Source organism: Mobula birostris, chromosome 4, assembly GCF_030028105.1.
Source record: "Mobula birostris isolate sMobBir1 chromosome 4, sMobBir1.hap1, whole genome shotgun sequence".
Taxonomy (NCBI): domain Eukaryota; kingdom Metazoa; phylum Chordata; class Chondrichthyes; order Myliobatiformes; family Myliobatidae; genus Mobula; species Mobula birostris.
Window position 1 is genome coordinate 94,249,406 of NC_092373.1, and position 23,627 is coordinate 94,273,032.

Sequence of the window (23,627 nt, forward strand, 5' to 3'; positions counted from 1 at the left end):
TGGCTGTAGCAACATTGGCAGCATATTTGCTAATACAACTACTCCTGAAAATTCTATTAATTTATTATAATGAGTATGCACAATATGCAATGTGCGTATGCGTGCATCAATGTGATTACAAACTAATATACATTTAACTGCAATGCATAGAACAGTGTGTGCATGATGCCTTTCTAAAACCTGTTCTGCCCATGCAGCATCTGCCCTGCCTAAGCATGCCCAGGTCTGGACAAGATAGAAAATTTCTCAACTTACATTGTGGGCAATATTTTAATTGACTTGAATTATGAACTAAAATAACAAATATGGGCAATTTAAAAAAAAAAGGTCCATGATAGAAATATTTCATGGTGATTTTCATGACCAGCAGTCCGAAATCTATAAGATACACCCAAAAGTATTTCGGGAGCAAACTCTTTGTTGTCCAGTGTAATCATCTCCTTGGTCTTGCTGACACTGAGTGCGAGGTGGTTGTTGTGACACCACTCAACCAGGTTTTCAGTCTCCCTCCTAGATGCTGATTCTTCACCACCTTGACTTGCCCAGCGACAGTGGAGTTGTCAGCAAACTTAATTATGGCATTGGAGCTGTGCTTAGGCTCGTAGTCATAAGTGTAATGCGAGTAGAGCAGGGGGCTAAGCACACAACCTGTGCTGCACCTCTGCTGATGGAGATTGCAGAGGAGATGTTGCCAATCCGAACTGACTGGGTCAACAAGTGAGGAAATCAAGGATCCAGTTCCATAACAATGTATTGAGGCCTCCATCTTGGAGGTTATTGATTAGTTTTGAGGGGATGATAGTATGCAGCGTTCTAGTAAAGAAAGAGCAGCCTGATGTATGCATATTCACTGTCCAGATGTTCCAGGGTTGAGTGAAGAGCCAGTGAAATGGCATCTGCTGTTTACCTGTTGTGACAGAAGGCAAATTGGAGCGGATCCAAGTCACTCCTCAGGCAGGAGTTGATGTGTGTTTCATCACCAACCTCTCAAAACACCTCATCACAGTGGATGTAAGTGCTTCTGGACGATAGTCACTGAGATAGGTTACCATGTTCTTCCTGAGCACTGGTATAATTGAAGCCTGCTTGAAGCAAATGGGTACCTCAGACTGCAAAAACAAGAGGTTAAGGATCTCAGTGAACACTCCAGCCAATTGATCAGCGCAGATCTTAATACCTGGCCAGTTACCCCACGTGGGCCAGATACTTTCCATGGTTCACCCTCCTGAAGGATGCTCTCACGTTGGCCTCAGGGACTGAAATCACAAGGTCATCAGGGGCTGTGGGAATTCGTGAAGTTGCCTCCTTGTTTTGTCAGTTAAAGCCAGCATAAAAAGGATTGAGCTCATCTGGGAGTGAAACCTTGTTGTCTCATATGTCACTTGGTTTTACTTTGTAGGAGGTGATAGTGCTCAAAGCCTGTCACAGCTGTTGAGCATCCTTCTGCAATTTCAGTTTGGTCCAGATTTGCTACTTGGCATGGAAGATGGCTTTCTGGTGGTTGTATCTGGATCTCTTGTACCCTACTTGCTCACCAGACCTAAACACCACTGATTCGGCCCTCAGCAGATCTTTTGGTTCATCCAGGGCTTTTGGTTGGGAAAGAATCTGAATGATTTTGTGGACACACTTGTCCATGACTGTCTTTATGAAGTCCGCAACAATCGTGCATATTTGTTCAGATCCTCTGAGTCCTTGAGCATGGCCCAGTCCACTGACTCAAAGCAGTCCTGTAGCCGCAACTCTGCCTCCTGCGACCACCTCTTTGTTGTCCTTACTTCTGGAGCCTTGTCCCTTAGCTTCTGCTTGTATGCAAGAGGACAGCCAAATGATCAGATTTCCTGAAGTATGGTCTAGGGATGGAAAGGTAGGCATTCCTAATTATAGTAGAACAGTAGTTGAGTGTGTTGCGACCCCTTGTGCTGCAGGTGGTATTTTGATGATGAATGGGCAGAGATTTCTTTAAATAAGCTTGATGAAATCCCTGGCAATAATTTGAAAGGCATTGGGGTAGGTTGTTTCTTGTTCGCTTATCTCTGCACTTAATACTTATGCTTGCTTAACATAGGCCTTTTGATATAAATGCTGGTCAGGATCATGGAGAAGAACTCTCTTGATAAGTCAAATCATCGGCACTTAACTATTAGATGTTCCAGGTTGGAGGAACAAGAGTGTGACAAGACTGCTACATCCGAGCACCACGAAGATTTTATCAGAGTCATGTCCTGAGTGAGCCATGTCTCTGTGAAACATAGAATGCAGCAATTCCTCATTTCCCTCTGATACGGCAATATTGTCCTTGGCTCCTCAATCTTGTTCTCTAGTGACTGTAAGTTTGCTAACAAGATACTATATAGAAGAAATTTTATATCTCAACTTTTTAGTCTGGCTTGAAGTCCTCCCCTCCTCTGTCTATTCCGGCCTTGGTGATGCACCTTCGTCCGCTGAAAGGTGCTGTACCTGCATCCCTGAGAGCCAAGTCTGCCAAGTTCTTCATCAAATCATAAAATTGCTAGTTTATTGAGAAGTTTAAAAGTATGTTATTTAAAAGGAAAATACGGGCTGCAGATTGCAACGATTGTAGTTCAGAAGAGGTATATCTAGATGTTTTGTGTGCAGCCCACAAAACGTCCCTATGTTGCCAATGTCATCTTGATCATCAAAACATTGGTAAGACCACTCTTTGCCTAATGTGTACGGTTTTGGTTAGTGAATGTAGAAAGGATGTTATTAAGCTAGAAGGGGTGTAGAAAAGATTCACGAGGATGGTATACTAGGATTGGAAATCTTGAGTTGTAAAGAGAGACTTGATGGCCTGGTTTTTTTTCTTCCCTGAAGCATAGGAGACTGAGGGGGTGACCTTAGAGGTTATAAAATCATGAGGGATTCACGGCCGCAGATTTTGTTTTCTCAGGGTAAGGCCATAGATTTAAGGTGACAGGAAGACCTGAGGGGCAACTTTTTCCACACAGAGAGTGGTGGGTTATGTGGAACAAGCTTCTCGAGAAAGTAGTGGAGAGAAGTACAATTACAATGTTTAAAAGGCAGTTATTTTACATGTGTAGAAAACATTTAGTGGGATGTGTGACAAATGCAGGCACATGCGACTTGCTCAGGTAGGCAGCTCGTTCAGCGTAGACAAGTTGGGTTAAAGGACATGTTTCTGTGCTGCCTCTCTATCCTTTTGAAATTTCTTGCCCTCAGTTTATAGATACTTTATGAACAAATAGATGGGGGAGAATAATAGAACATAGAACACTACAGCACAGGAACAGGTACTTCAACTCACCATGCTGTGCCAAGCCTATTAAATCAGTAATCAAATGTCCTACCAAATTAGTATCTTCTGCCTACACAATTAGATTAGATTATGAGGACCGCAGCCTTCTTTCATTGTCATTTAGTAATGCATGCATTAAGAAATGATACAATTTGTTCCTCCAGAATGATATCACAGAAACACAAGACAAACCAAGACTAAAAAAAGCTAACAAAAACCACATAATTATAACATATGGTTGCAACAGTGCAAAGCAATACCGTAATTTGATAGAAGAACAGACCATGGGCACGGTAAAAAATTTCAAAGTCTCTCGAAAGTCCCATCATCTCACACAGATGGTCGAAGGGAGAAACTCTCCCTGCCATGAGCTTCCAGCACTGCAAACTTGCCGATTCAGCACCCTGGAAGCACCCGACTGCAGCCGACTCCGAGTCCGTCCGAAAACTTTGAGCCTCCAACCAGCCCTCTGACACCGAGCACCAAGCACCATCTCTGCCAAGTGCTTTGACCCTGGCCCCGGCAATAGGCAAAGCCGAGGATTTGGGGCCTTCCCCTCCGGAGATTCTCGATCGCACAGTAGCAGCGGCAGTGAAGCAGGCATTTCAGAAGTTTCTCCAAATGTTCCTCCGTGCTTCTCATGGCTGTCTCCATCAAATCAAGATTGTGCATGGCATCCTAGTTTACAAATACAATATTATTCGGAGCGGCCGCGCGCACTGCGTCGTACCGCCATCTTCTCCTCCCCCCCATATATCCATATCCTTCCATGTACCTATCAAAGAACATGTTGAACGCCTCTATCATGTAAAACAAAATCCCTGCACATCGCCTATGAACTTACTAGCTCTCACCTTAAGAGCATGCTCTGGTATTAGACATTTCAACCGTGGGTGAAAGATACTGCATTTCTATTCTGTCTATGCCTCTCATAATCTTGTAAACCTCTGCCACTCTAGAGAAATCAACTCAAGTTCATCCAACCTGCCCTGTAATCTAGGCAGCATCTTGTAAACCTTTTCTGTGGCCTCTTTCTTTCTATCTCTCTCTATCTCTCTCTCTATCTCCATCTCTCTCCATCTCACTCCATCTCACTCCATCTCTCTCCATCTCTCTCCATCTCTCTCCATCTCTCCCCCTCTCTCCCCCTCTCTCCCCCTCTCTCCCCCTCTCTCTCCCCCTCTCTCTCCCCCTCTCTCTCCCCCTCTCTCCCCCTCTCTCCCCCTCTCTCCCCCTCTCTCCCCCTCTCTCCCCCTCTCTCCCCCTCTCTCCCCCTCTCCCCCTCTCACCCCCTCCCCCTCTCCCCCCGCTCTCCCCCCCTCTCCCCCCCTCTCCCCCTCTCTCCCTCTATCTCTCTCTCTCTCATCATAAACAGCAGAGGTCCTAGTCTGTATCCTTGTGGAACACCACTAGTCACAGCCTCTACCCTCTGTCTTCTATTGGCAAGCCAGTTCTGAATCCAAAATAGCTAATTCTTCATGGATCCCACACATCTTAATCTTCTGGATGAGCCTCCTACTAGGGACCTTGTCAAACCCCTTAGTAAAATCCATGTAGACAACATTCACAGATCTACCTTCACAATGATCTTTATCACCTTGTCAGAAAAATCAATCAAGTTTGTAAGACAAGACCTGCCCCACACAAAGCCATGCTGACCCTAATTAGGCCATGGTTTTCCACATGCTCCTAAATCCTTGAATAAGAATCCTCTCCAGTAACTTGCCCATCACTGATGTGAGACTCGCTGGTTTCCAGGATTATCCGTATTTGTCTTCTTGAATACTAGAACAACATTAGCAACTTGCCAGTCCTCCCAGACATCACCTGTGGTTAGAGAGATACAAGGATGTTAATGAAGGCCTCAGCAAATATCATCTCTTGCATCTCTCAATAACCTGGGATGTATCCCAGAAGGCCCTGGGGAATTCTCCACCTTTCTGTTCTTTAAGAGACTCCACACTTCTTCCCTTTTTGTCTCAAATGTCCTAGCATATTAGTATGCTCCACACTGATCTTCCTATCCTCCATATCCTTTTCCTTGTTAACTACTGATGCAAACTACTCACTTAGGATTTTACCCACATCCTCTTCATCGAAAAGTGGTTCTACCTGTTTCCTCTTGTTACTTAATCTGATTTGCCAAAGACTTTTCATGGCCCTTCCTGGCATTCCTAATTCCGTTCTTGAATTCTTCTCTGGCTTCTTTAAAATTCTTAGGTTTGATTTTAGCTTCCTAAGCCTTACATATGTCTTTTTTCCTTCTTGACTAAATTCAGCTCCTCTCTTGACGTCCAAGGTTCCCTTCCACCGATGGTTGGCAAGCTTCCTCCACAGCAAATAGGTAATGCTTCTTGACTGATAGTTAGCAAGTTTCCTTGATAGCAGGAGATGTGATGCTTGTTTTGCTGGTTGGGAAGATCTTCCAGGACCCCTAGGCAAGATCCTTTTGATGATTGTTGGTGAGGTTTGTCACCATTTATTGTTGTTAGTAACCTGATTTTGCTATTACCTGATCAGGGTTCTCTGTTGTTACATAGATTTCTCAGTTGGAGGTTGTGGAAATTCCTTTGTTGAGTATTAGCAAAGACATCAGTTGTTAGTGGTTGGCAATATTCCACAACTTCCAGCTGGAAGGTACCACCTATACTGGTTAGAGTCAAAGAGCACTGCAGCACAGAAGCAGGTTTATCAGCCCACCTAGTCTGTGCCGAAATGTTATTCTGTCTCGTCCCATTGACCCGTACCCAAACTATGGGCCTCTATACCTCCCTCATCTACATAACAGTTCAAACTTCTCTCAAATGTTACAATTGAACCTACCACTTCCACACTCATATCACCCTCTGAATGAAGTTCTCCCTCATGTTCCCTTTAACTATTTTGCCTTTCATGCAAAATCTATGATCTCTCCAGTTCTAGTATCACCCAGTCTGAGGAGTAAAAGCCCGCATGCACACCCCTCATAATTTTGTATACCTCTATACCAAATCTCCCCCCATACTAAATCTCCCCCCATACTAAATCTCCCCCCATACTAAATCTCCCCCATACTAAATCTCCCCCCATACTAAATCTCCCCCCATACTAAATCTCCCCCCATACCAAATCTCCCCCATACCAAATCTCCCCTCTATACCAAATCTCCCCTCATTCTCCTAAGCTTCAGAGAATAAAGTTGTAAATTACTCAACCTTTCCCTATAACTTAATTCCTCAACTCTCAACAATACTCTTGTAAATTTTCTGTGTAATCTTTCAATCTTATTGATATATTTCTTGTGGACAGGTGATTAGGACTGCAAACAATACTCCAAATTTGGCTTCTTCAACATCTTATACAACTTCAATGTAACATCCTAACTCCTGGACTCAATACTCTCAAAGACTTATCAAGGACAAAAGCTCTCCACAACGCTATTTATCAGTTTCGCATCATCTCCCTGCTGTGTGTCGAGGTGAAGATCTTCTTCAGTGCAGTTTCTAACCGGTTGTGCACCTACCTAGCAAAGAACACCTATATTGATATATCAGTCCAGAAGGGTGGCATTTCAGGATGCCGGGCTGTCTGGAGCACATCGGTGTGGTGACACAGCTCATCAGGGAGGCCAGAGAGAACAAGGGCAACCTGTCAGTGTTGTAGCTCGACCTGGCAAATGCATATGGCTCCATTCCGCACAAGCTGGAGCAGCTCACACTGACCAAATATCACGTCCCCAGCAGAATCCGAGACCTTATCGCTGATTATTACAGCAACTTCAGGATGAGGGTCTCTTCAGGAGCAATTGCATTAACCTGGCACAAGGTGGAGATCGGCATCATCACAGGGTGCACTATCTCAGTGACACTGTTCTCCCTAGCCATGAACATGCTCACTAAGTCTGCTGAACCAGAGTGCAGAGGGCCCAGAATGAATTCCGCTCAACGGCAACCACCTATCAGGGCATTCATGGATGACCTCACAGTCACCACAGAATCAGTCCCAGGCTGCCGGGGGATTCTGCAAGGACTCGAAAAGCTGGTGGAGTGGGCCGGGATGCGTTTCAAACCTGCCAAATCAAGATCGATGGTGCTGAGGAAAGGGAAGGTGGAGAACAAGTTCCGGTTCAGCATCGCAGGCACAGCCATCCCAACCATCACAGAAAAGCCAGTCAAGAGCTTAGGTAAAGTTCTTGACAGCTCTTTAAGGGACACAACATCCATTCAGGCAACCTGCACCGAGTTGGATGGCTGGCTGAAATCTGTGGACAAGTCTGGCCTACCTGGGAAGTTTAAAGCCTGGGTGTATCAGCATGGCATTCTGCCCAGAATCCTGTGGCCCCTCCTCATCCATGCAGTTCCGATCTCGACAGTCGAAACCTTATAGAGGAGGGTTAGCAACCACCTCAGGAGATGGCTGGGGCTGCCAAAGAGCCTGAGCAGCATCGCACTTTATGGACACCACAACAAACTGCAACTGCCCTTCAAATCCTTGGAGGAAGAATTCAAGGTAACAAGAGCCAGAGAAGTGCTACAATATAGGGACTCAAGTGACCCGAAGGTGGCTACAGCAGGGATCTAAGTAAGTACTGGCAGGAAGTGGAGGGCAGAGGAAGCTGTTCAGGAGGCAGAGGCGAGGCTGCGTCACAGGAGGCTGGTGGGAGTGGTCACACGAGGCCGGGCTGGGCTAGAATCCTTTCCAACTCCCCAAATGGACACCAGAGGGAAGGAAAGGCATCGTCTAGTTCAGGAGGAGGTGAGAGCAGTAGTGGAGGAGATGAGAGCCTGCAATGAAGCAACAGGGAGCTTGGACAAGATGGGAGAATGCGGTTGAGAGGAAAGTGACCTGGGCTGATCTTTGGAAAGCTGAACCACACTGCATCCAATTTCTCATCCAGGCAGAGTACGATGTGCTTCCAAGCCCATCAAACCTGCACACATGGGGCAAGGCAGAGTCATCTGCGTGCCACTGTGCTCCAAGCGAGGAAGCCTGGAGCACATCCTCAGCGGCTGTGCAAGGGCACTTGGTGAGGAACGGTACAGGTGGAGGCATGATCAGGTTCTGAAGACCATCGCTGAAGCCGTCAGCGCAGGAGTTGAGTGGGTGAAGGGGTCCCGACCCTCCAAGCAGACCATTGCCTTTGTCAGAGCTGGGGAGCAGCCAATACCTGCCAAAAGAACATCTGCAGGCATCCTGACCTCTGCAAGGGACTGGCAGCTGTTGGTGGACCTCGAAGGGCAGCTGAAGTTCCCCAACCATATCACAGCCACCACCCTGCGACCAGACATTGTCCTAGTGTCTGAGTCTACTAAGCAAGTGGAGCTGCTGGAGCTGACAGTCCCATGGGAAGATAGCTTGGAGGAGGCCTTTGAAAGGAAGCTCTCCAAGTACGCAGGGCTGGTTAGCAACTGTCAGCAGGCTGGATGGAGAGCAAGGTGTCTCACAGTGGAGGTTGGTTGTAGGGGATTTGCAGCCCATTCTTTAGTTAGAGCCTTCAGCATTTTGGGCATCGAGGGAGAGAGGAGGAGGAGAACCATCCGCAGTACCACCGATGCGGCAGAGAGAGCCTCAAGATGGCTGTGGCTCAAAAGAGGGGAGCCATGGAGTCATAAATAGCTAGCCATCTGGACACAAGCTGGGGTCTGATCAGCCCCGGCTGGGTCACCTGGAGGAGGTTGTATGATGTTGAAAGACCTGAAACACCCGATGATTCCAGGAACATCACTGAAGATGTGTCCAGAAGCATCAATAGATGTATGTACACAGCACCTGCGACACCACTTTCAAGGAATTATGGATCCATTTTCTCAGATCCTTTTGTTGTAACGCACAATTCAGTGCCCTACCATTCGCTGTGCAAGTCCTACCCTGGTTTGTCCTACTAAAATACAACAGCTCACACTTGTCTGCATTAAATTCTATCTGCCATTCTTCATCCAATGTTCCCAGCTGGTCCAAATCCCACGGCAAGCTTTGATGGCCTTTATTACTGTCCACTACAGATGACCTGATGTCATTTGCATATTCACTGGTCCAGTTTACCATATTAACATCAAAATCATTAATATGAATGACAAACAACAATGGACTCTGCACCTGTACCAGTGGCACACCAGTAGTCACAGGCCTCCAGTCAGAGAGGCAACCATCTACTACCACTCTCTATCTTCTCCCTCTGAGCCAGGGGTTCCCAACCTTTTTTTATGCCATGAACCAAACTCTTAAGCCAGGGGTCTGTGGGCCGCTGGTTGAGACTCCTAGCTCTAAGTCAATACTACTTCATCCTGATTGCCAAGTGACTGAATCTTTTGGACCAGGCTCCTCTGTGGAATTTTGTCAAAGGCCATGCTAAAGTCTATGCCGACAACATGGACTTCAACTTTCCTTCATCTTTACTGGGCACCTCCTCGAAAAACTCTGTAAATATTGACTAGGCGTTAACTCCACACACAAGGCCATGTTGGCCATCCCAAATCAGACCCTAACTCTCCAAATGCTTATATACAGTGCCTATAAAAATTATTCACCCCCTGCCCCTGGAAGTTTTCATCTTTTATGTTTTACAATATTGAATCACATTTGACTCTTTTGTGTCAAAGTGAAAACAAATTTCTACAAATTGTCTAAAGTTGTTACAATTATTAAACAAACTAATTGATTGCATAATTACTCACCTCCTTCAAGTCAGTATTTAGTAGATGCCTCTTTGGCAGTAATTTGCAGCCAATCTGTGTAGATAGGTCTCTATCAGCTTTGCACATCTGGCACTGCAATTTCACCCCATTCTTTTTTACAAAACTGCTCAAGCTCTGTCAGATCGCATGAGGATCGTGAATGAACAGCCTTTTCAAATACAGCCACAAGTTCTCAATTGGATTGAGGTCTGGACTCTGACTTGGCCACTGCAGGACATTAACTTTGTTGTTTTTAAGCCATTCCTGTGTAGCTTTGGCTTTATGCTTGGGGTCATTGTCTAACTGGAAAACAAAAAGTCACACAGTTCTCTTGCAGACAGCATCAGGTTTTCCTCTAGGATATCCCTGTATTTTGCTGTATTTATTTTACAACCTACCTTCACAAGCCTTCCAGGGCCTGCTGCAGTGAAGCATCCCCACAGCATGATGCAGCCACCACCATGCTTCACGGTAGGGATGATGTGTTTTTAATGATGTGCAGTGTTTGGTTTATGCCAAACATAACATTTAGTCTGTTGGCCAAAGAGCTCAATCATGTAAGTTTTTTTTCAACAGGGACTTTCTTTTTGCCACTGTCCTATCTCCAACTGGTGAAGCACCCAGGCAACAGTTGTATGTGCAGTTTCTCCCATCTCAGCCACTGAAGCTTGTAACTCCTCCAGAGTTGTCATAGGTCTCCTCCCTCACTAGTCCCCTTCTTGCACGGTCACTCAGTTTTTGAGGACAGCCTGCTCTTGGCAGATTTACAGCTGTGCCATATTCTTTCCATTTCTTCCTGATTAATTTAACTGTACTCCAAGGGATATTCAGTGACTCAGAAATGTTCTTGTATCCATCTTCTGACTTGTGTTTTAAAATAGCCTTTTCGTGGAGTTGCTTGACGTGTTCTTTTGTCTTCATGGTGTTGTTTTTGTTAGGAAACTGACTCACCAGCAGTTGGACTTTCCAAATCCAGATGTATTTTTATGACGATCATTGAAACTCTTTGACTGCATGCGGTGATCTCCATTTAACTAATTATGCAATTTCTAAAACCAATTGGCTGCACCACTAATGATTTGGCGCATCATATTAAAGGGAGTGAATACTGATACAATTGATTATTTTGTGTTTTATATTTAGATCACTTTGAAGAGATCCATTTTCACTTTGACACGAAAGAGTCTTTTTCTGTTGATCACTGTCAAAAAAGCAAAATTAAATCCACTGTGATTCAATGTTGTAAAACAATAAAACACGAAAACATCCGTGGGGGGGGGGGAATGGTAAATAATTCTTATCGGCACTGTATCTTGTCTCAGAATACTTTTCAAAAATATACCCACTACTGAGATCAGACACTCTTGCCTATAATTTCCTGGCTTATTCTTGGAGACTTTCTTGAATCTTGAAACAATATTAGCTATCTTCTAGTCCTCTGGCACCTCACCTGTAGCTAAGGACTCTTTGAGTACCTGTGCCAGGGCCCCGACAAATTCTGCACAAGCCTCCCACAAGGTTTAAGGGGATACCATGCCAATCCCTGGGGTTTATTCACAAGCACTTGCCTCAAGGCAGTAAGCTCCTCCTCTTCTGTAATCTAGATTCCGTCCATGACCTCAGTTCCATAGACTCTGTGCCTATCTCCTGAGTACAGATGCAAAAAAAAAATCCATTTATAATCTCTTTTATCTCTTTCAACTCTAAATACGTAGATGACAATGTTAATCTTAATATGGACCAATTTTCTCCCTTGCTATCTTTTTGCTCTTAATATATCTGCAGAAAACACAAACTTAATACTGTTAATATTTCACTTTTGAAGGCCTCACACTTACCAAACATCATTTTGCTAGAAAAAAAGCCTATCATAATCCACATCTGTCAGATCCTTTCTGATGCCATCAAAATTAGCCTTTCTCCAATTTCAATTCTCAGTCCTATCCTTGAATAATTATCTTGAAATTAATGGAATTATAATCAGTAGATTGAAGGTATCTTCTTCACACACTTCTGCCACCTGCCCTGTCTTGTTCCGTAATAGGAGATCCAATATCGTGCTCTTTCTATCTGGGGCCTCTGTATATTGACTAGGCACCTTTTCTGTACACATTTGACAAGCTCTATCCCACCTAGTCCTTTCACAGTATGGGAAGCCCAATCAATATGTGCAAAGTCAAAATTGCCTGCTAACAAAACTTATTTTCTTGTAAATGTCTGCTATCGCTCTTCAAATTTGCTCCTCTAAATCCTGCTGACTTTTGGTAAGTTTATAATATAATCCCATTAATGTGGTTATCCCTCTCATTCCTAAATTCCACCTTTATAGCCTCAGTTGGTGAGTCTATAAGTCTGTCCTGTCTCAGTACTGCCATGACATTTTCCCTGACTAGTAGTGCTAAGCTTCAGCTTTTTCTAACTCCCCTTCTATAATGCCTAACACAATGACATTCCAGAATATTGAGCTGCCAGCCCTGCCCCTCCTGCAACCAAGTCTCACTAATGGACATAATATCATAATTATGTCAACATGCTCCAGCCTCATCAGCCTTATCTATTCCTCTTGCACTGGAATAAATGCAACTCAGAACATTAGTCACACCATGCTCAACCTTTCAGTTCCTTTCTCTCTATGTAGGTTTAACATTTACTTTTCCCACAACCAATCCCAGTAGCTGCCCTGGCATTCGGGTTCCTGCCCCTTTACAATTCTAATTTAAATCTGTGCAGAGCAGCAGATGCAAACCTTCCTTCAAGGATATTTGTCCCCCTTCATTTCTGGTGTAAACCATCGTAGTTGTACAGGTCCAACCTTTACTGTAAGAGAGCCCAATGATCCAAAACTCTGAAGCCCTCTCTCCTTCTCCATCTCCTTAGCCATGTGTTAAACTGTCTTTCTACGTTAAGCCTCACTAGCTAATGACATGGACAGAAATCCTGTGATCACCATTCTGGAGGTCCTGTCCTTCAACTTAGCACCTAACTCCCTGAACAGACTTTGCAGGAGTTCAATACCCTTATTGCGTTTGTTATTGGTACCAAAGAGGATCATGACCTCTGGACGCTCTTTAGAATGCTATGGACTGAATCGAAGATGTCCTTGACCTTGGTACCTAGGAGGCAAGATGCCATCCAGGAATCTCATTCTTGTCCACAAAACCTCTTGTCTGTTCCCTTAACCAATGAATCTCCTTTCACTTCTGCTCTCCTCTTCTGAGCCACATAGCCAGACTCAGTGCCAGAGACCTGACCAATATGGATTTCCTCTGGTAGTCTATCCCCCAAAAGATGTTTAGATTTTGCCATTGCTAATTAGCTATGTTCTTTTATTTGGCAGTTGGCAAGACCGTCTAGCTTTGCTGGCAAATGCCTTGTGTGTGTGTGGCCTCCATCGGTCGTGGTCGACCATGGGTATTGCACCTCTGGTAGTCACTGGTTTGTTGAGCAGCGTTGACTGTGGCTATTGAGGCTGATCCTGGAATGGCAGGCTCTGCCACAGTTGCTGCATGTGTAGGGTGTCGTGGAATCGCTGTCCGCTGTGCTCTCCGTTTAGCTCTCCACTCTTCAAACTGACTCAGGATCACTCTTTCACCTTGCTCTAGGTATTGCTGAAGAGTACCTCACCATTTGTTGCGGTCATCTGCTGTATTCTCCAGCACTCTGTGTTGATTTTTAAGGCGTTCATGTCATGCTTGCAGAGGTCCTTGAAGCGAAACTGGGGTCTACCAACGTTCCTCTTGCCTGTTGCTAGTTCTCCGTAGAAGATGTCCTAGAGGAAAACTACTGAGTTTCCTCTCCTGCCTGGAGTAGATGGTCCAAGTCTCGCTACCATACAGGAGGGTGCTGATAACACATGCATTGTACATGGCAGTCTTGGTCTTTGTAGCGAGTTTCGGATTCTCCCAGACCCGTGAGGAGAGTCGAGCAAGGATTGATGCTGTTTTGCCAATACGCCAATTGATTACAGCATCGAGGGAGAGAGTGTCGCTAGTGGTCGACCCTAAGTATGTGAACTCGTGGACCACTTCTAGATCGTAATTGTCGGTGGTAATGACTGGTGTCTCCACTACGTTCTGGGCAAGGACATTTGTTTTCTTTAGGCTGATGGTAAGCCCAAAGTCCTTGCATGCTTTAGAGAAGTGGTCCATGAGAGTTTGTAGTTGCTGTTTGGTGTGCGAGGTTATAGCAGCGTCATCGGCAAAGAGCATGTCACGTATTAGGATCTTTTGCACCTTTGTTCTTGCTCTCAGGTGCTCAGGATTGAACAGCCGCCCATCAGACCTGGTGTGCATGTAGATGCCTTCTGTCCACGTCCCAAACGCATGCTTCAATAGCAGAGAGAAGAAGATGCTAAATAATGTTGGGGCCAACATGCATCCTTGTTTGAGTCCACTACGAATAACGAAGGGTTCTGATGAGCTGCCATCGTACTGAACAGTAGCCCTCATGTCGTCATGGAATGATTGGATGATACTTTGGAGATTCAGGAGACAGCCGATCTTGAGGAGAATCTGAAAGAGCCCATCCCTGCTGACAAGGTTGAATGCCTTGGTCAAGTCAATGAAAGCGACATAGAGGGGTTTCTGTTGTTCCCTGCACTTCTCCTGGAGTTGATGGGGTGAGAAAATCATGTCGACAGTTGACCATCTTGCGTGAAAATCGCATTGGGACTCGGTAGACCTGCTCTGCCAGACTTTGTAGACGTGCCAGGGTTACACGAGCAAAGACTTTGCCGACAATTCTCAGGAGGGAGATACCCCTGTAGTTGTTGCAGTCACTCCTGTCACCCTTGTTCTTGTACACTTCTCCAACCTTTACACAAGGTCCTCCGTCAGTGCTGGAAGGAAGGAGCCGTACCACAGGATATGCGCAACTCCAAAATCATCACTTTGTACAAGAACAAGGGCAAGTGCCTAGTATTTGGAAAATTACTCCATTATTGGTTTGCAAGCTACCATAATTACTGGCTGGTGGGATTTCACCATTGTTGATTTACAAAGTTCTTGCATTAGTATTTGTCAGAATTGCTCCAATGGCCCTCCAAAACCAGTTGATAAAATTTCTCTCTTGCTTATTTGCAAGATGTCTCAAGTGCCTTTATTCATTAACTTGTTCACTGTCTGGGAGATGGGTGTTGCTTGAGGAGGTAGAGTGTACTCGACACTGTCCACAGTGCTGTTAGGTATGGAGTTCGAGGTTTCAGATCCAGTGATGATGAAGAACGAGCATTATATTACCAAGTCAGAATGGTGTGCAACTTGAGGGAATGTGCAGATGCCAGTGTTCTGTACATCTACCTTATTTTTTCTTGATGGCAGAAATTGTGGGCTTAACGGGTGCTGCTGGAGTAGCCTAAGCAGTGCATTTTGCAGATGGAATACAACGTAGGCACAATGTGCTGGAAGTTGAAGAAGGGGACATTTAGAATGGGTGATGGGTTGGCATTGCTGCCAAGCCCTGGATAGAGCCAAATCTGGAAACAGTTCAAGCTGAGCCAGCCAAGCAGATCATGCATCATCACACTCCAGCCTTGTGCTTTGTAAGTGATGGAGAGGCTGTGGATGCCAAGAGGCAACCCACCTTCCACAAGATACATGTAACCATAGCATTTATGGCTGGTTGGTTTAAGTAGATCATTTATGATGCATTCATTTGCATTGTAGGAAGCTGTAAAACTCAAAGATGAGTCTATGCAGAGAAAAGAGATGAAGATCTATATAGTAGCTTAAAATATCATCTGAAGCAGATAGATAAAGTTTAATTTTTTTGTGTGTACAAGTGTAAGTAACTGCATTTAAATGTGTTAACGTGTATATAATTGTCTAATGTGCGAAAGTGATGAATGTGTGTGTAGGTTATCTACACTAAGTGTGTTAAGTATATCTTTAAGAAAATCTATTGCTTAATTTGTTGGTACGTCTTTCAGTGTTAAGACCAGAGAGAAGAGAAGAAGAACCCAATGACCACAAAGAAATCACTTTATAATTGATATTTATTTTGTTCCCAACAGGGACATCACCAGGTATACATTTCTAAAAGTTATCTGAACTCTAAAACACTATGTCGAAGCAGAGGGGCAACAAGGAGGGAGATACCATGAACCTCATCACACCCGATGAGCTGAAGTTTGATAATTATGGTAGTTTGGACAATGAGTATGATGATGAGGACGATGCTGAAGATGAAGCCTTTGTGGAGTTGCAGGAGGTGGGCAATGTTTATTTTAATTTATCTCCATTCAGACACCAGTTGTCTTTGAGAGATGTACTTTTAGTTCATCATTGAGCCTTGGAACATATTGCAGATAGTGAACGTAGTACAGTAGAGCACAAGAACAGGTCCTTCGTCTCAAGATGTCTGTGGCAAATGCAACGTTGCATTAAACTGAATCTCTTCTACCTGTACCTGTCCATATTCTTCCATTCCCTGCGTATACATGTGTCTCTTAAACACCACTAAAATATCTGTTTCCACTATCGCACTTGGCAGTGTGTTCCAAGCACATACCACTCACTGCTTTTTTTAAAAAAACAGGAAACATGCCCTGCACATCACTAAATTTTTCTCCTCTTGCCTTAAATACATGTACTGTGGTACTTGACATTCCTACCCTGGGCGAAAGACCCTGACTATTAACCCTAGCTCTGTCTCTTATAATCATATAAACCTCTTATCAGGTCACCTCTCAGCTTCTGACACTGTAGAGAAAACAACCTGAATCCTCTAGCTAATACCCTTTAATCCACGCAGCATCCTGAAAAGAACTACTTTTGCACCTTTCCAAAGCCTCAACATCCTTCCTTTAGCAAGGTCACACACAATACTCCAACTGTGGTCTAACTAAATTTTATATAGCTGTAGCAAGAATTATATTTATTTCTGACAGTGGATTTGCTGCATTATCTGTTTCATCAAAAAGTAGATTTGAATTGTAATTAGGACTTCTTTGCCTCAAACTTCTAGCTAGTATTTATTCTGTACCATCCGCAAGTTGGCTTGTATAGCCAAAGCTCACTGAATACTTTCAGATAACCTTTATTGTCTCCATGTGTGAGACTTGACAATGAGTCTTCTCATGTAAAGGGTTCTAGAGCAGAGACTGATTTTCATCCCAACTTTCAACTGTGGGATATTAGATTGAGCAGACTGGGTTTGTTTTCCTTGGAATGGGAGGCGATTGAGGGCTGAACTAATAAAAGTGTACAAAATTATAAAAGGCACGGACAGAGTAGATTGTAGGAAACCTTTACCCATGGTGGAGGGCTCTAAAACTAGAGGGCATAGATTTGTGAACAAGGCTGAGAGTTTTAGAAGGGATCTGGGTGAGTTTTTATTTACTCAGAGGGTGGTTAAAATCTGGAACATATTGTCTGAGTGAGTAGTTAAAGCAGGTGCAACCACAACATTTAAGAAGCATCTAGATAAGTGATTGCCAAAACACAGAAGGCGATGAATGAAGTGTTGGTGAATGGAATTGGCACAGTTAGGTTCTTGATGGATGGCATTGATATATGGTGGGCTGAAACCCAGAGTATGCAGTCTCTCCCCCTAACTGAAACACTCCATCCCAGGCAATGTCCTGGTGAATCTCTTCTGCACCATCTTCATTTATTCATGTCCTTTGTACTGTTTCATGACCAAAAATAGATGCTATATTCCAAGTGTGGCCTATTCAATGTTTTGTAAGCTTTGCCATAACTTTGCTCCTGTTATGTTCTTAACCCGACTAATGAGGATAATACCCCATATGTTTTCTTCACCATCTTATCTACCTGTGCTACCACCTTCAATAATCCTTGTGTTTGTACACAAAATGACTCTGTTCTTCAATACTCACTAGTGCCCTACCATTCTTTTTTATTATCCCCTCCTTGATAGACCTCAAAGGTACAGAAAGAGATTTGACACTGTCTGGAAAAACTAGGTAGAAAATCATAGTAATATTAATACAATTACCCACAGATTCTAGTCACCAGTAGCATTCATAGAAACTGGTATTGGAAATGTAACTCTTCACTATATATTAGTCATTCAAGTGCAAGTGTTGGCAGGATGTTTTGTAAATGTTTTAAATTGATGTGAGTAATTGATGCTCTCCTTTTTTCATCAGATGTACATTTGGGTTACTAGCTGGCAAATTATGTTTAATTTATTTAAATGGATTCCAAACATGCTCAGTGTTAAGAAAGTGTTAAAAAGACAACGTGAGATTGAGAAATTCTGGCTCAAAGATATATGAGTAACTATGTAGAGTGAAAAGCAAGTATGTTCAGAGGAGAATTTATAAGGAAGGGTAATCTTTTTAAAATAATGTCCTTTGTCAGGTCTTAGTTGGAAAGCTATGCCCAGTTGGTGTCCTTAAGTGGGCTCTCTCAGGTTTAGACTTTGGGAAGGTTGATGAGGAGCCTACCAAACTATTACATTACAATATGTAAAGCCCCTTATTTATCAAGATAAGCTATAGGACTGGGATTCTTCCCTTCTCTAAAAACAAACCTGGAATAAATGTCACCAGTTCCATGGCAAATCTGCAAGTGACATCTTGTACGTCTGCTCTCATTTCTCGTTCTTCTGAATTACCTGTGCTCTTTGATACAGTTAATCAGCTTATCTCCTCCAGTGCTCCTCCTCCAGGCAAGGCTATTCTTGCCCAGTTCCATTCTTATTTGTCTGATCATAACCAAAGAATACACTCGAACAGCTTTGCTCCCACACCAGTACTGTTTCACTTTACACTCTATGGTCCATGAAGAAATAGTGCACCTTGTCCTTTATGAGGTATTGCACTGGTAATATACTGAAATTTCATTCCTCCATATAGATCGACATTGAACATAAAGCAACTACATCAAGTGTAAAGGAAGAAGAGAAAACTAACTTTTTCCATGATGGGAAGACCAGAGTTGGTAAGTTTTATGTCTCCATCTACATCATGTTCACTTTGTCAGAAGAGTTTTCTGCTATTTTATTTACAGCAATTTTGAAGAATAAAATGTGAACTTGATTTGTTCTACATTATTTCCACATGGATTCAGTGTTTGTATTTGCATATGTGTAGCTTGTCCATCAAACGCTCTCAGATAAAGTATTACAGCCAAGAGCAAACTAAACATTCTGCCATTCTGCAGCAAGATGATTTGTATTCTCAGATATTATTCCGTTTGTCATAGTCTTACTTTCAAAACTGTGGGCTCAGCAAGATTGAGAATTAATGTCAAATGTCGTCAATTTTATGTGATGAGCTGCTGACTGTCCCAAAATATTTGACTTGTAGCCTTAAGGGAGATAAGATAACTCTTATCTCTCTTAAGATAACTAGGACAGTTGTTTCCATTGGTAGGTGAGACTGGAACTAGGGGACATTGCCTCAAGATTCAGGGGAGAAGATTTAGGATGGAGATGAGGAGAAATTGTTTTTCCCAGAGAGTGTTGAATCTGTGGAATTCTCTGCCCAGGGAAGCAGTTGAGGCTTCTTCACTAAATATATTTAAAATACAGTTAGATAGATTTTTACATAGTAGGAGAATTAAGGATTATGGGAAAAAGGCAGGTAGATGGAACTGAGTTTACAGACAGATCATCCATGATCTTATTGAATGGCGGGGCAGGCTCGATGGGCCGGATGGCCTACACCTGCTCCTATTTCTTATGTTCTTATGTTCTAACTATATAATCCGCCAGAGTTAACTCTGCACTTAGCATCCCAGCTATTAAATAACACCCATATTTCTTGCAAAGACTTGGACAATAGATCTTGATCTATCCCAGAGAACAGAAGCATTAATACTCTTCAGTTTTGTTGTATACAGATTTTGTCCTTGTTTGGGAAGAGGAATTACCAAAACAATATGAAAAGCCAAGAGCTGACACTTCGAGAAGCAACAGTAAAAACACCTGGAACTCGGAATTAACAAAACAGAAGGAGCAGATCATAAAATGGAGAAAGAAGTTTGTGAAGAACCTTGAGAGAAGTGGCCTGGTCATGGAAACGGTAGGTTGGAGAAACGAAGAGTCTGGTGATATGGATATGTGGCCATGGGAGTTGGTGCAGCAAGGTCATCATCATCATAGCTTGTCACACCAGGCAGACAGCCGCTCTAGCGTTGTTTGGTTGACGTTGAGCAGGTCAGTGTCAGCGAAATCAGGTGAGAGTGGACAGTTGCGCAGAATGTGTTCAATGTTCTGCACCCTTTCACCACACTCACAGGATCTGCTGGTCTTTAAACCCCACTTCACCATATTGTCTCCCGTCCTACAAACTCCCGCAAGTGATCCAGTGGGTGGTAAAAGGATAAACCCTCGGCCCACTGGAAATCAAGAAAATCGTTAGCCACAACATCGAAGGCTTCAGCCACAGTAAAGCAGAAATCCTGGAAAACTTAAAACCGGACATCTTGTGCGTACAAGAAACTCATAGGTGCAGCAAGGTGTCAGTGTCAAAGCATTGAGTGAGTGAGTTAGACAAAGTCTGTCTCAGAGGAGTGGGTGAGAGGTGTATGTTTTAGGAGGAGGTATATACTAAAACTAGTTTGGGGATTTTCCAAATTGGAGGGCTGTGTTTGCAGAGTCTGTGTTGGGCAAATAGGTTGAAGGCTATACATGTTAGGGAGGTATTTGTGTTTGAGAAATGTGTGGAGATCTCAGTAGGAATGTCAGGGAAAATAAAGTCAGATTAGTGTAGAATTAGTATAAATGTTACCAGGTGGTCGATCACACTAGATGGGCTGAAGGGCCTATCTCTCTGCCATATGACCATATGACTCTAATACAACAAGTATCTACAATTCGGAGAGGACACGACAGAGTAAGAGATGAAAAATTCATCTCCCTAGTTTAAAACTGGAGAGAGGCAAGCAGTTTCAGAAATAGAGATCACCCACTTCAATTGGAAGTGAGGAGGTATTTCTCGTCTCAGGAATCATGAATCTTTGGAATTTTCTACCCAAGGTGGCTGTGGCTGCTGAGGTATTGAATACATTCAAGGCCCAATTGTGAGTTAAGGCTAAGAGGAAAGGCAGAGGACTGGCTCTGAGCCCAAACCAGATCTCATTGGCTGGTGGAGCAAGTTTGAAAGCCTTCCTGCTCCTTTTCCATAAATTAATTTTTTTAAAAAATGAGCTTTGCCCACATCCATGCTGAGACGTATAAGAGTTGGGAGGTTATGTTGCAACTTTATAAAATACTGGGTGAGCAACACTTGCAGCATTACGTGTAGTTCTCATTGCCACACTGTAGCCTTTGATTGTGCTGGAAATTGTCCACCAGGATTGGAGGATTTTAATTATGGGCAGATTCTGGGCTTTTCTCCCCCTAGAGCAAAGGACCTGAGGAGAGGCTTGATAGAGCTAGATAAGGAACCAACCTGATTTGATGGCATTTTAGTGTAGTTTGTGCTTGTGCCCACTAGGGGAAAGGCAATTCTGGATTGGGTGTTGTGTAATGAACCAGATTTGATTAATGAACTTAAGGTAAAGGAACCCTTAGGAGACAGTGATCATAATATGATAGAATTCACCCTGCAGTTTGAAAGGGAGAAGATGAAGTCAGGTGTATCAATATTACAATGGAAGTGAAGGGAATTACAGAGGCATGAGAGAGGAGCTGCTGCCAAAGTTGATTGGAAGGGAACACTAGCAGGGATGATGGCAGAACAGCAATGGTTGGAAATTCTGGAGGCAAATTGGAAGGTGCAGGACAGATAGCTCCCAAACTGAAAAGTATTTTAAAGGTAGGATAATGCAACCATGACTGACAAGGGAAGTCAAAGATGGCATAAAAGAAAAAGAGAGGGCGTATAATAAAGCAAAAATTAGTGGGAAGTTAGATGATTGGAAAGGTTTGGATAACAATAGAAGGCAACTAAAAAGGACATAAGGAGAGAAAAGATGAAATATGCAGGTAAGCTAGCCAATAATATAAGATACCAAAGGTTATTTCAGACATATAAATAGTAAAAGAGAGGCGAAAGTGGATATCAGACTGCTGGAAAATATGGCTGGAGAGGTAGTAATGGGGAATAAAGTAATGGCAGATGAATTTAATATGTATTTTACACCAATCTTCACTGTGAAAGACACCAGAAGTATGGCAGAAATTTGAAAATGTCATGGAGCAGAAGTGAATGTAGTTACTATTACTAAGGAGAAGGTACTTGGAAGAGGAAAGTTCTAAAGGTTGAAGGTTGTCACCTGGACCAGATCGACTTCACCTAGGGTTCTGAAAGAGGTAGCTGAAGAGATTGTGGAGGAATTACTAGTGATCTTTCAAGAACAACCAGATTCTTGAATGGCTCTGGAGTATTGGAAAATTACAATTGTCACTCCACTCTTTAAGAAAGGAGGGAGGAAGAAGAAAGGAAATTAATGGCCAGTTAGTCTGACTTCAGTGTTTAGGAAGATGTTGGAATCCATTAAGGATGAGGCTTCGGGTTATTTGGAGGTACATGATAAAATATGCTAAAGTCTGTATAGTTTCCTTAAGGGGAAATCTTGTCTGACAAAATCTGTTGGAATTCTTTGAGGAAATGCCAAACAGGATAGACAAAGGTGAGTCAGTGGACATTGGCCTTTAATAAGGTGCTGCACATGAGGCTGCCTAACAAGATAAGAGCCCATGGTATTACAGAAGAGGTACTAGCTTGGATAGATCATTGGCTGATTGGCAGAAAGCAAAGAGTGGAAATAAAGGAGACCTTTTCTGGTTGGCTGCTGGTGATTAGTTGTGTTCCACAAGGTTTGGCATCGGGGCCGCTTCTTTTCATGTTATATGTCAATGATTTGGATGACAGAATTGATGGCTTTGTTGCCAAGTTTGCAAACATAAAAGACGGGTGGAGGGGCAGGACTTGCACAGATTGGGAGAATGGGCAAAGAAGTAGCAGATGGAATATAGTGTAGGAAATGTGTGATCATACACTTTGGCAGAAGGAGTAAAGGCATAGACTAATTTCTAAACAGGGAGAAAATTCAAAAATCAAAGGTGCAAAAGGACTTTGGTGTCCTTATACTGGATTCCCAAAGGGTTAATTTCTAGGCTGAGGTGGTGGTAAGGAAGGAGAATGCATTCTTAGCACTCATTTCAAAAGAACAAGAATATAAAAGCAAAGATGTAATGCTGAGGCTTTATAAAGCACTAATCAGACAGCACTTGGAATATTGTGAGCAGTTTTGGGTGCCTTAATTCAGAAAAAAAGTGCTGGCTTTGAAGAGAGTCCAGAGGAGATTCACAAGAATGATTCCAGGAATAAAAGGGTGAACATTATGAAGAGCATTTGATGGCTCTGGACCTGTACTCACTGCAGTTTAGAAGAATGGTTGAGAAGGGGTGTTCTCATTGGAACTTATTGAATATTGAAAGACCTTGACAGTGGATGTGGAGAACATTTCCTATAGTGGGCAAGACTAGGACCAGAGGGCACAGACTCAGAGTAGAGGGATGTTCAACCTGCCTCAATGATTGTCATCCAGTAGCATTTACATCCACTGTGATGAAGTACTTTGAGAGGTTAGTGATGAAACATATCAACTGCTGACTGTGAAGTGACTTGGATGCACTCCAATTTTCCTACTTTAACAACACTGCAACAGCGGATGCCATTTCACTGGCTCTTCACTCAACTCTAGAACATCTGAGTAGTGAAGATACAGACATCGGGGTGTTCTTTATCAACTATAGCTCAGCGTTCAAAACCATCA

At 43.3% G+C, this 23,627-nt stretch overlaps 1 protein-coding gene across 2 annotated transcripts in view; it reads left to right on the forward strand.

Annotated features, from left to right (window-relative positions):
• The window catches only part of ano7 (anoctamin 7), a 199,348-nt gene that overhangs the window by 22,993 nt on the left and 152,728 nt on the right, over positions 1-23,627 (forward strand). For both annotated transcript variants that reach the window (XM_072255798.1, XM_072255797.1), the window contains exons 2-4: positions 15,944-16,140; positions 18,755-18,839; positions 19,743-19,924. In XM_072255798.1, the coding sequence (XP_072111899.1) occupies positions 15,994-16,140; positions 18,755-18,839; positions 19,743-19,924 (414 nt within the window). In that variant the 5' untranslated portion in view covers positions 15,944-15,993. The remainder of the gene's footprint in view (positions 1-15,943; positions 16,141-18,754; positions 18,840-19,742; positions 19,925-23,627) is intronic.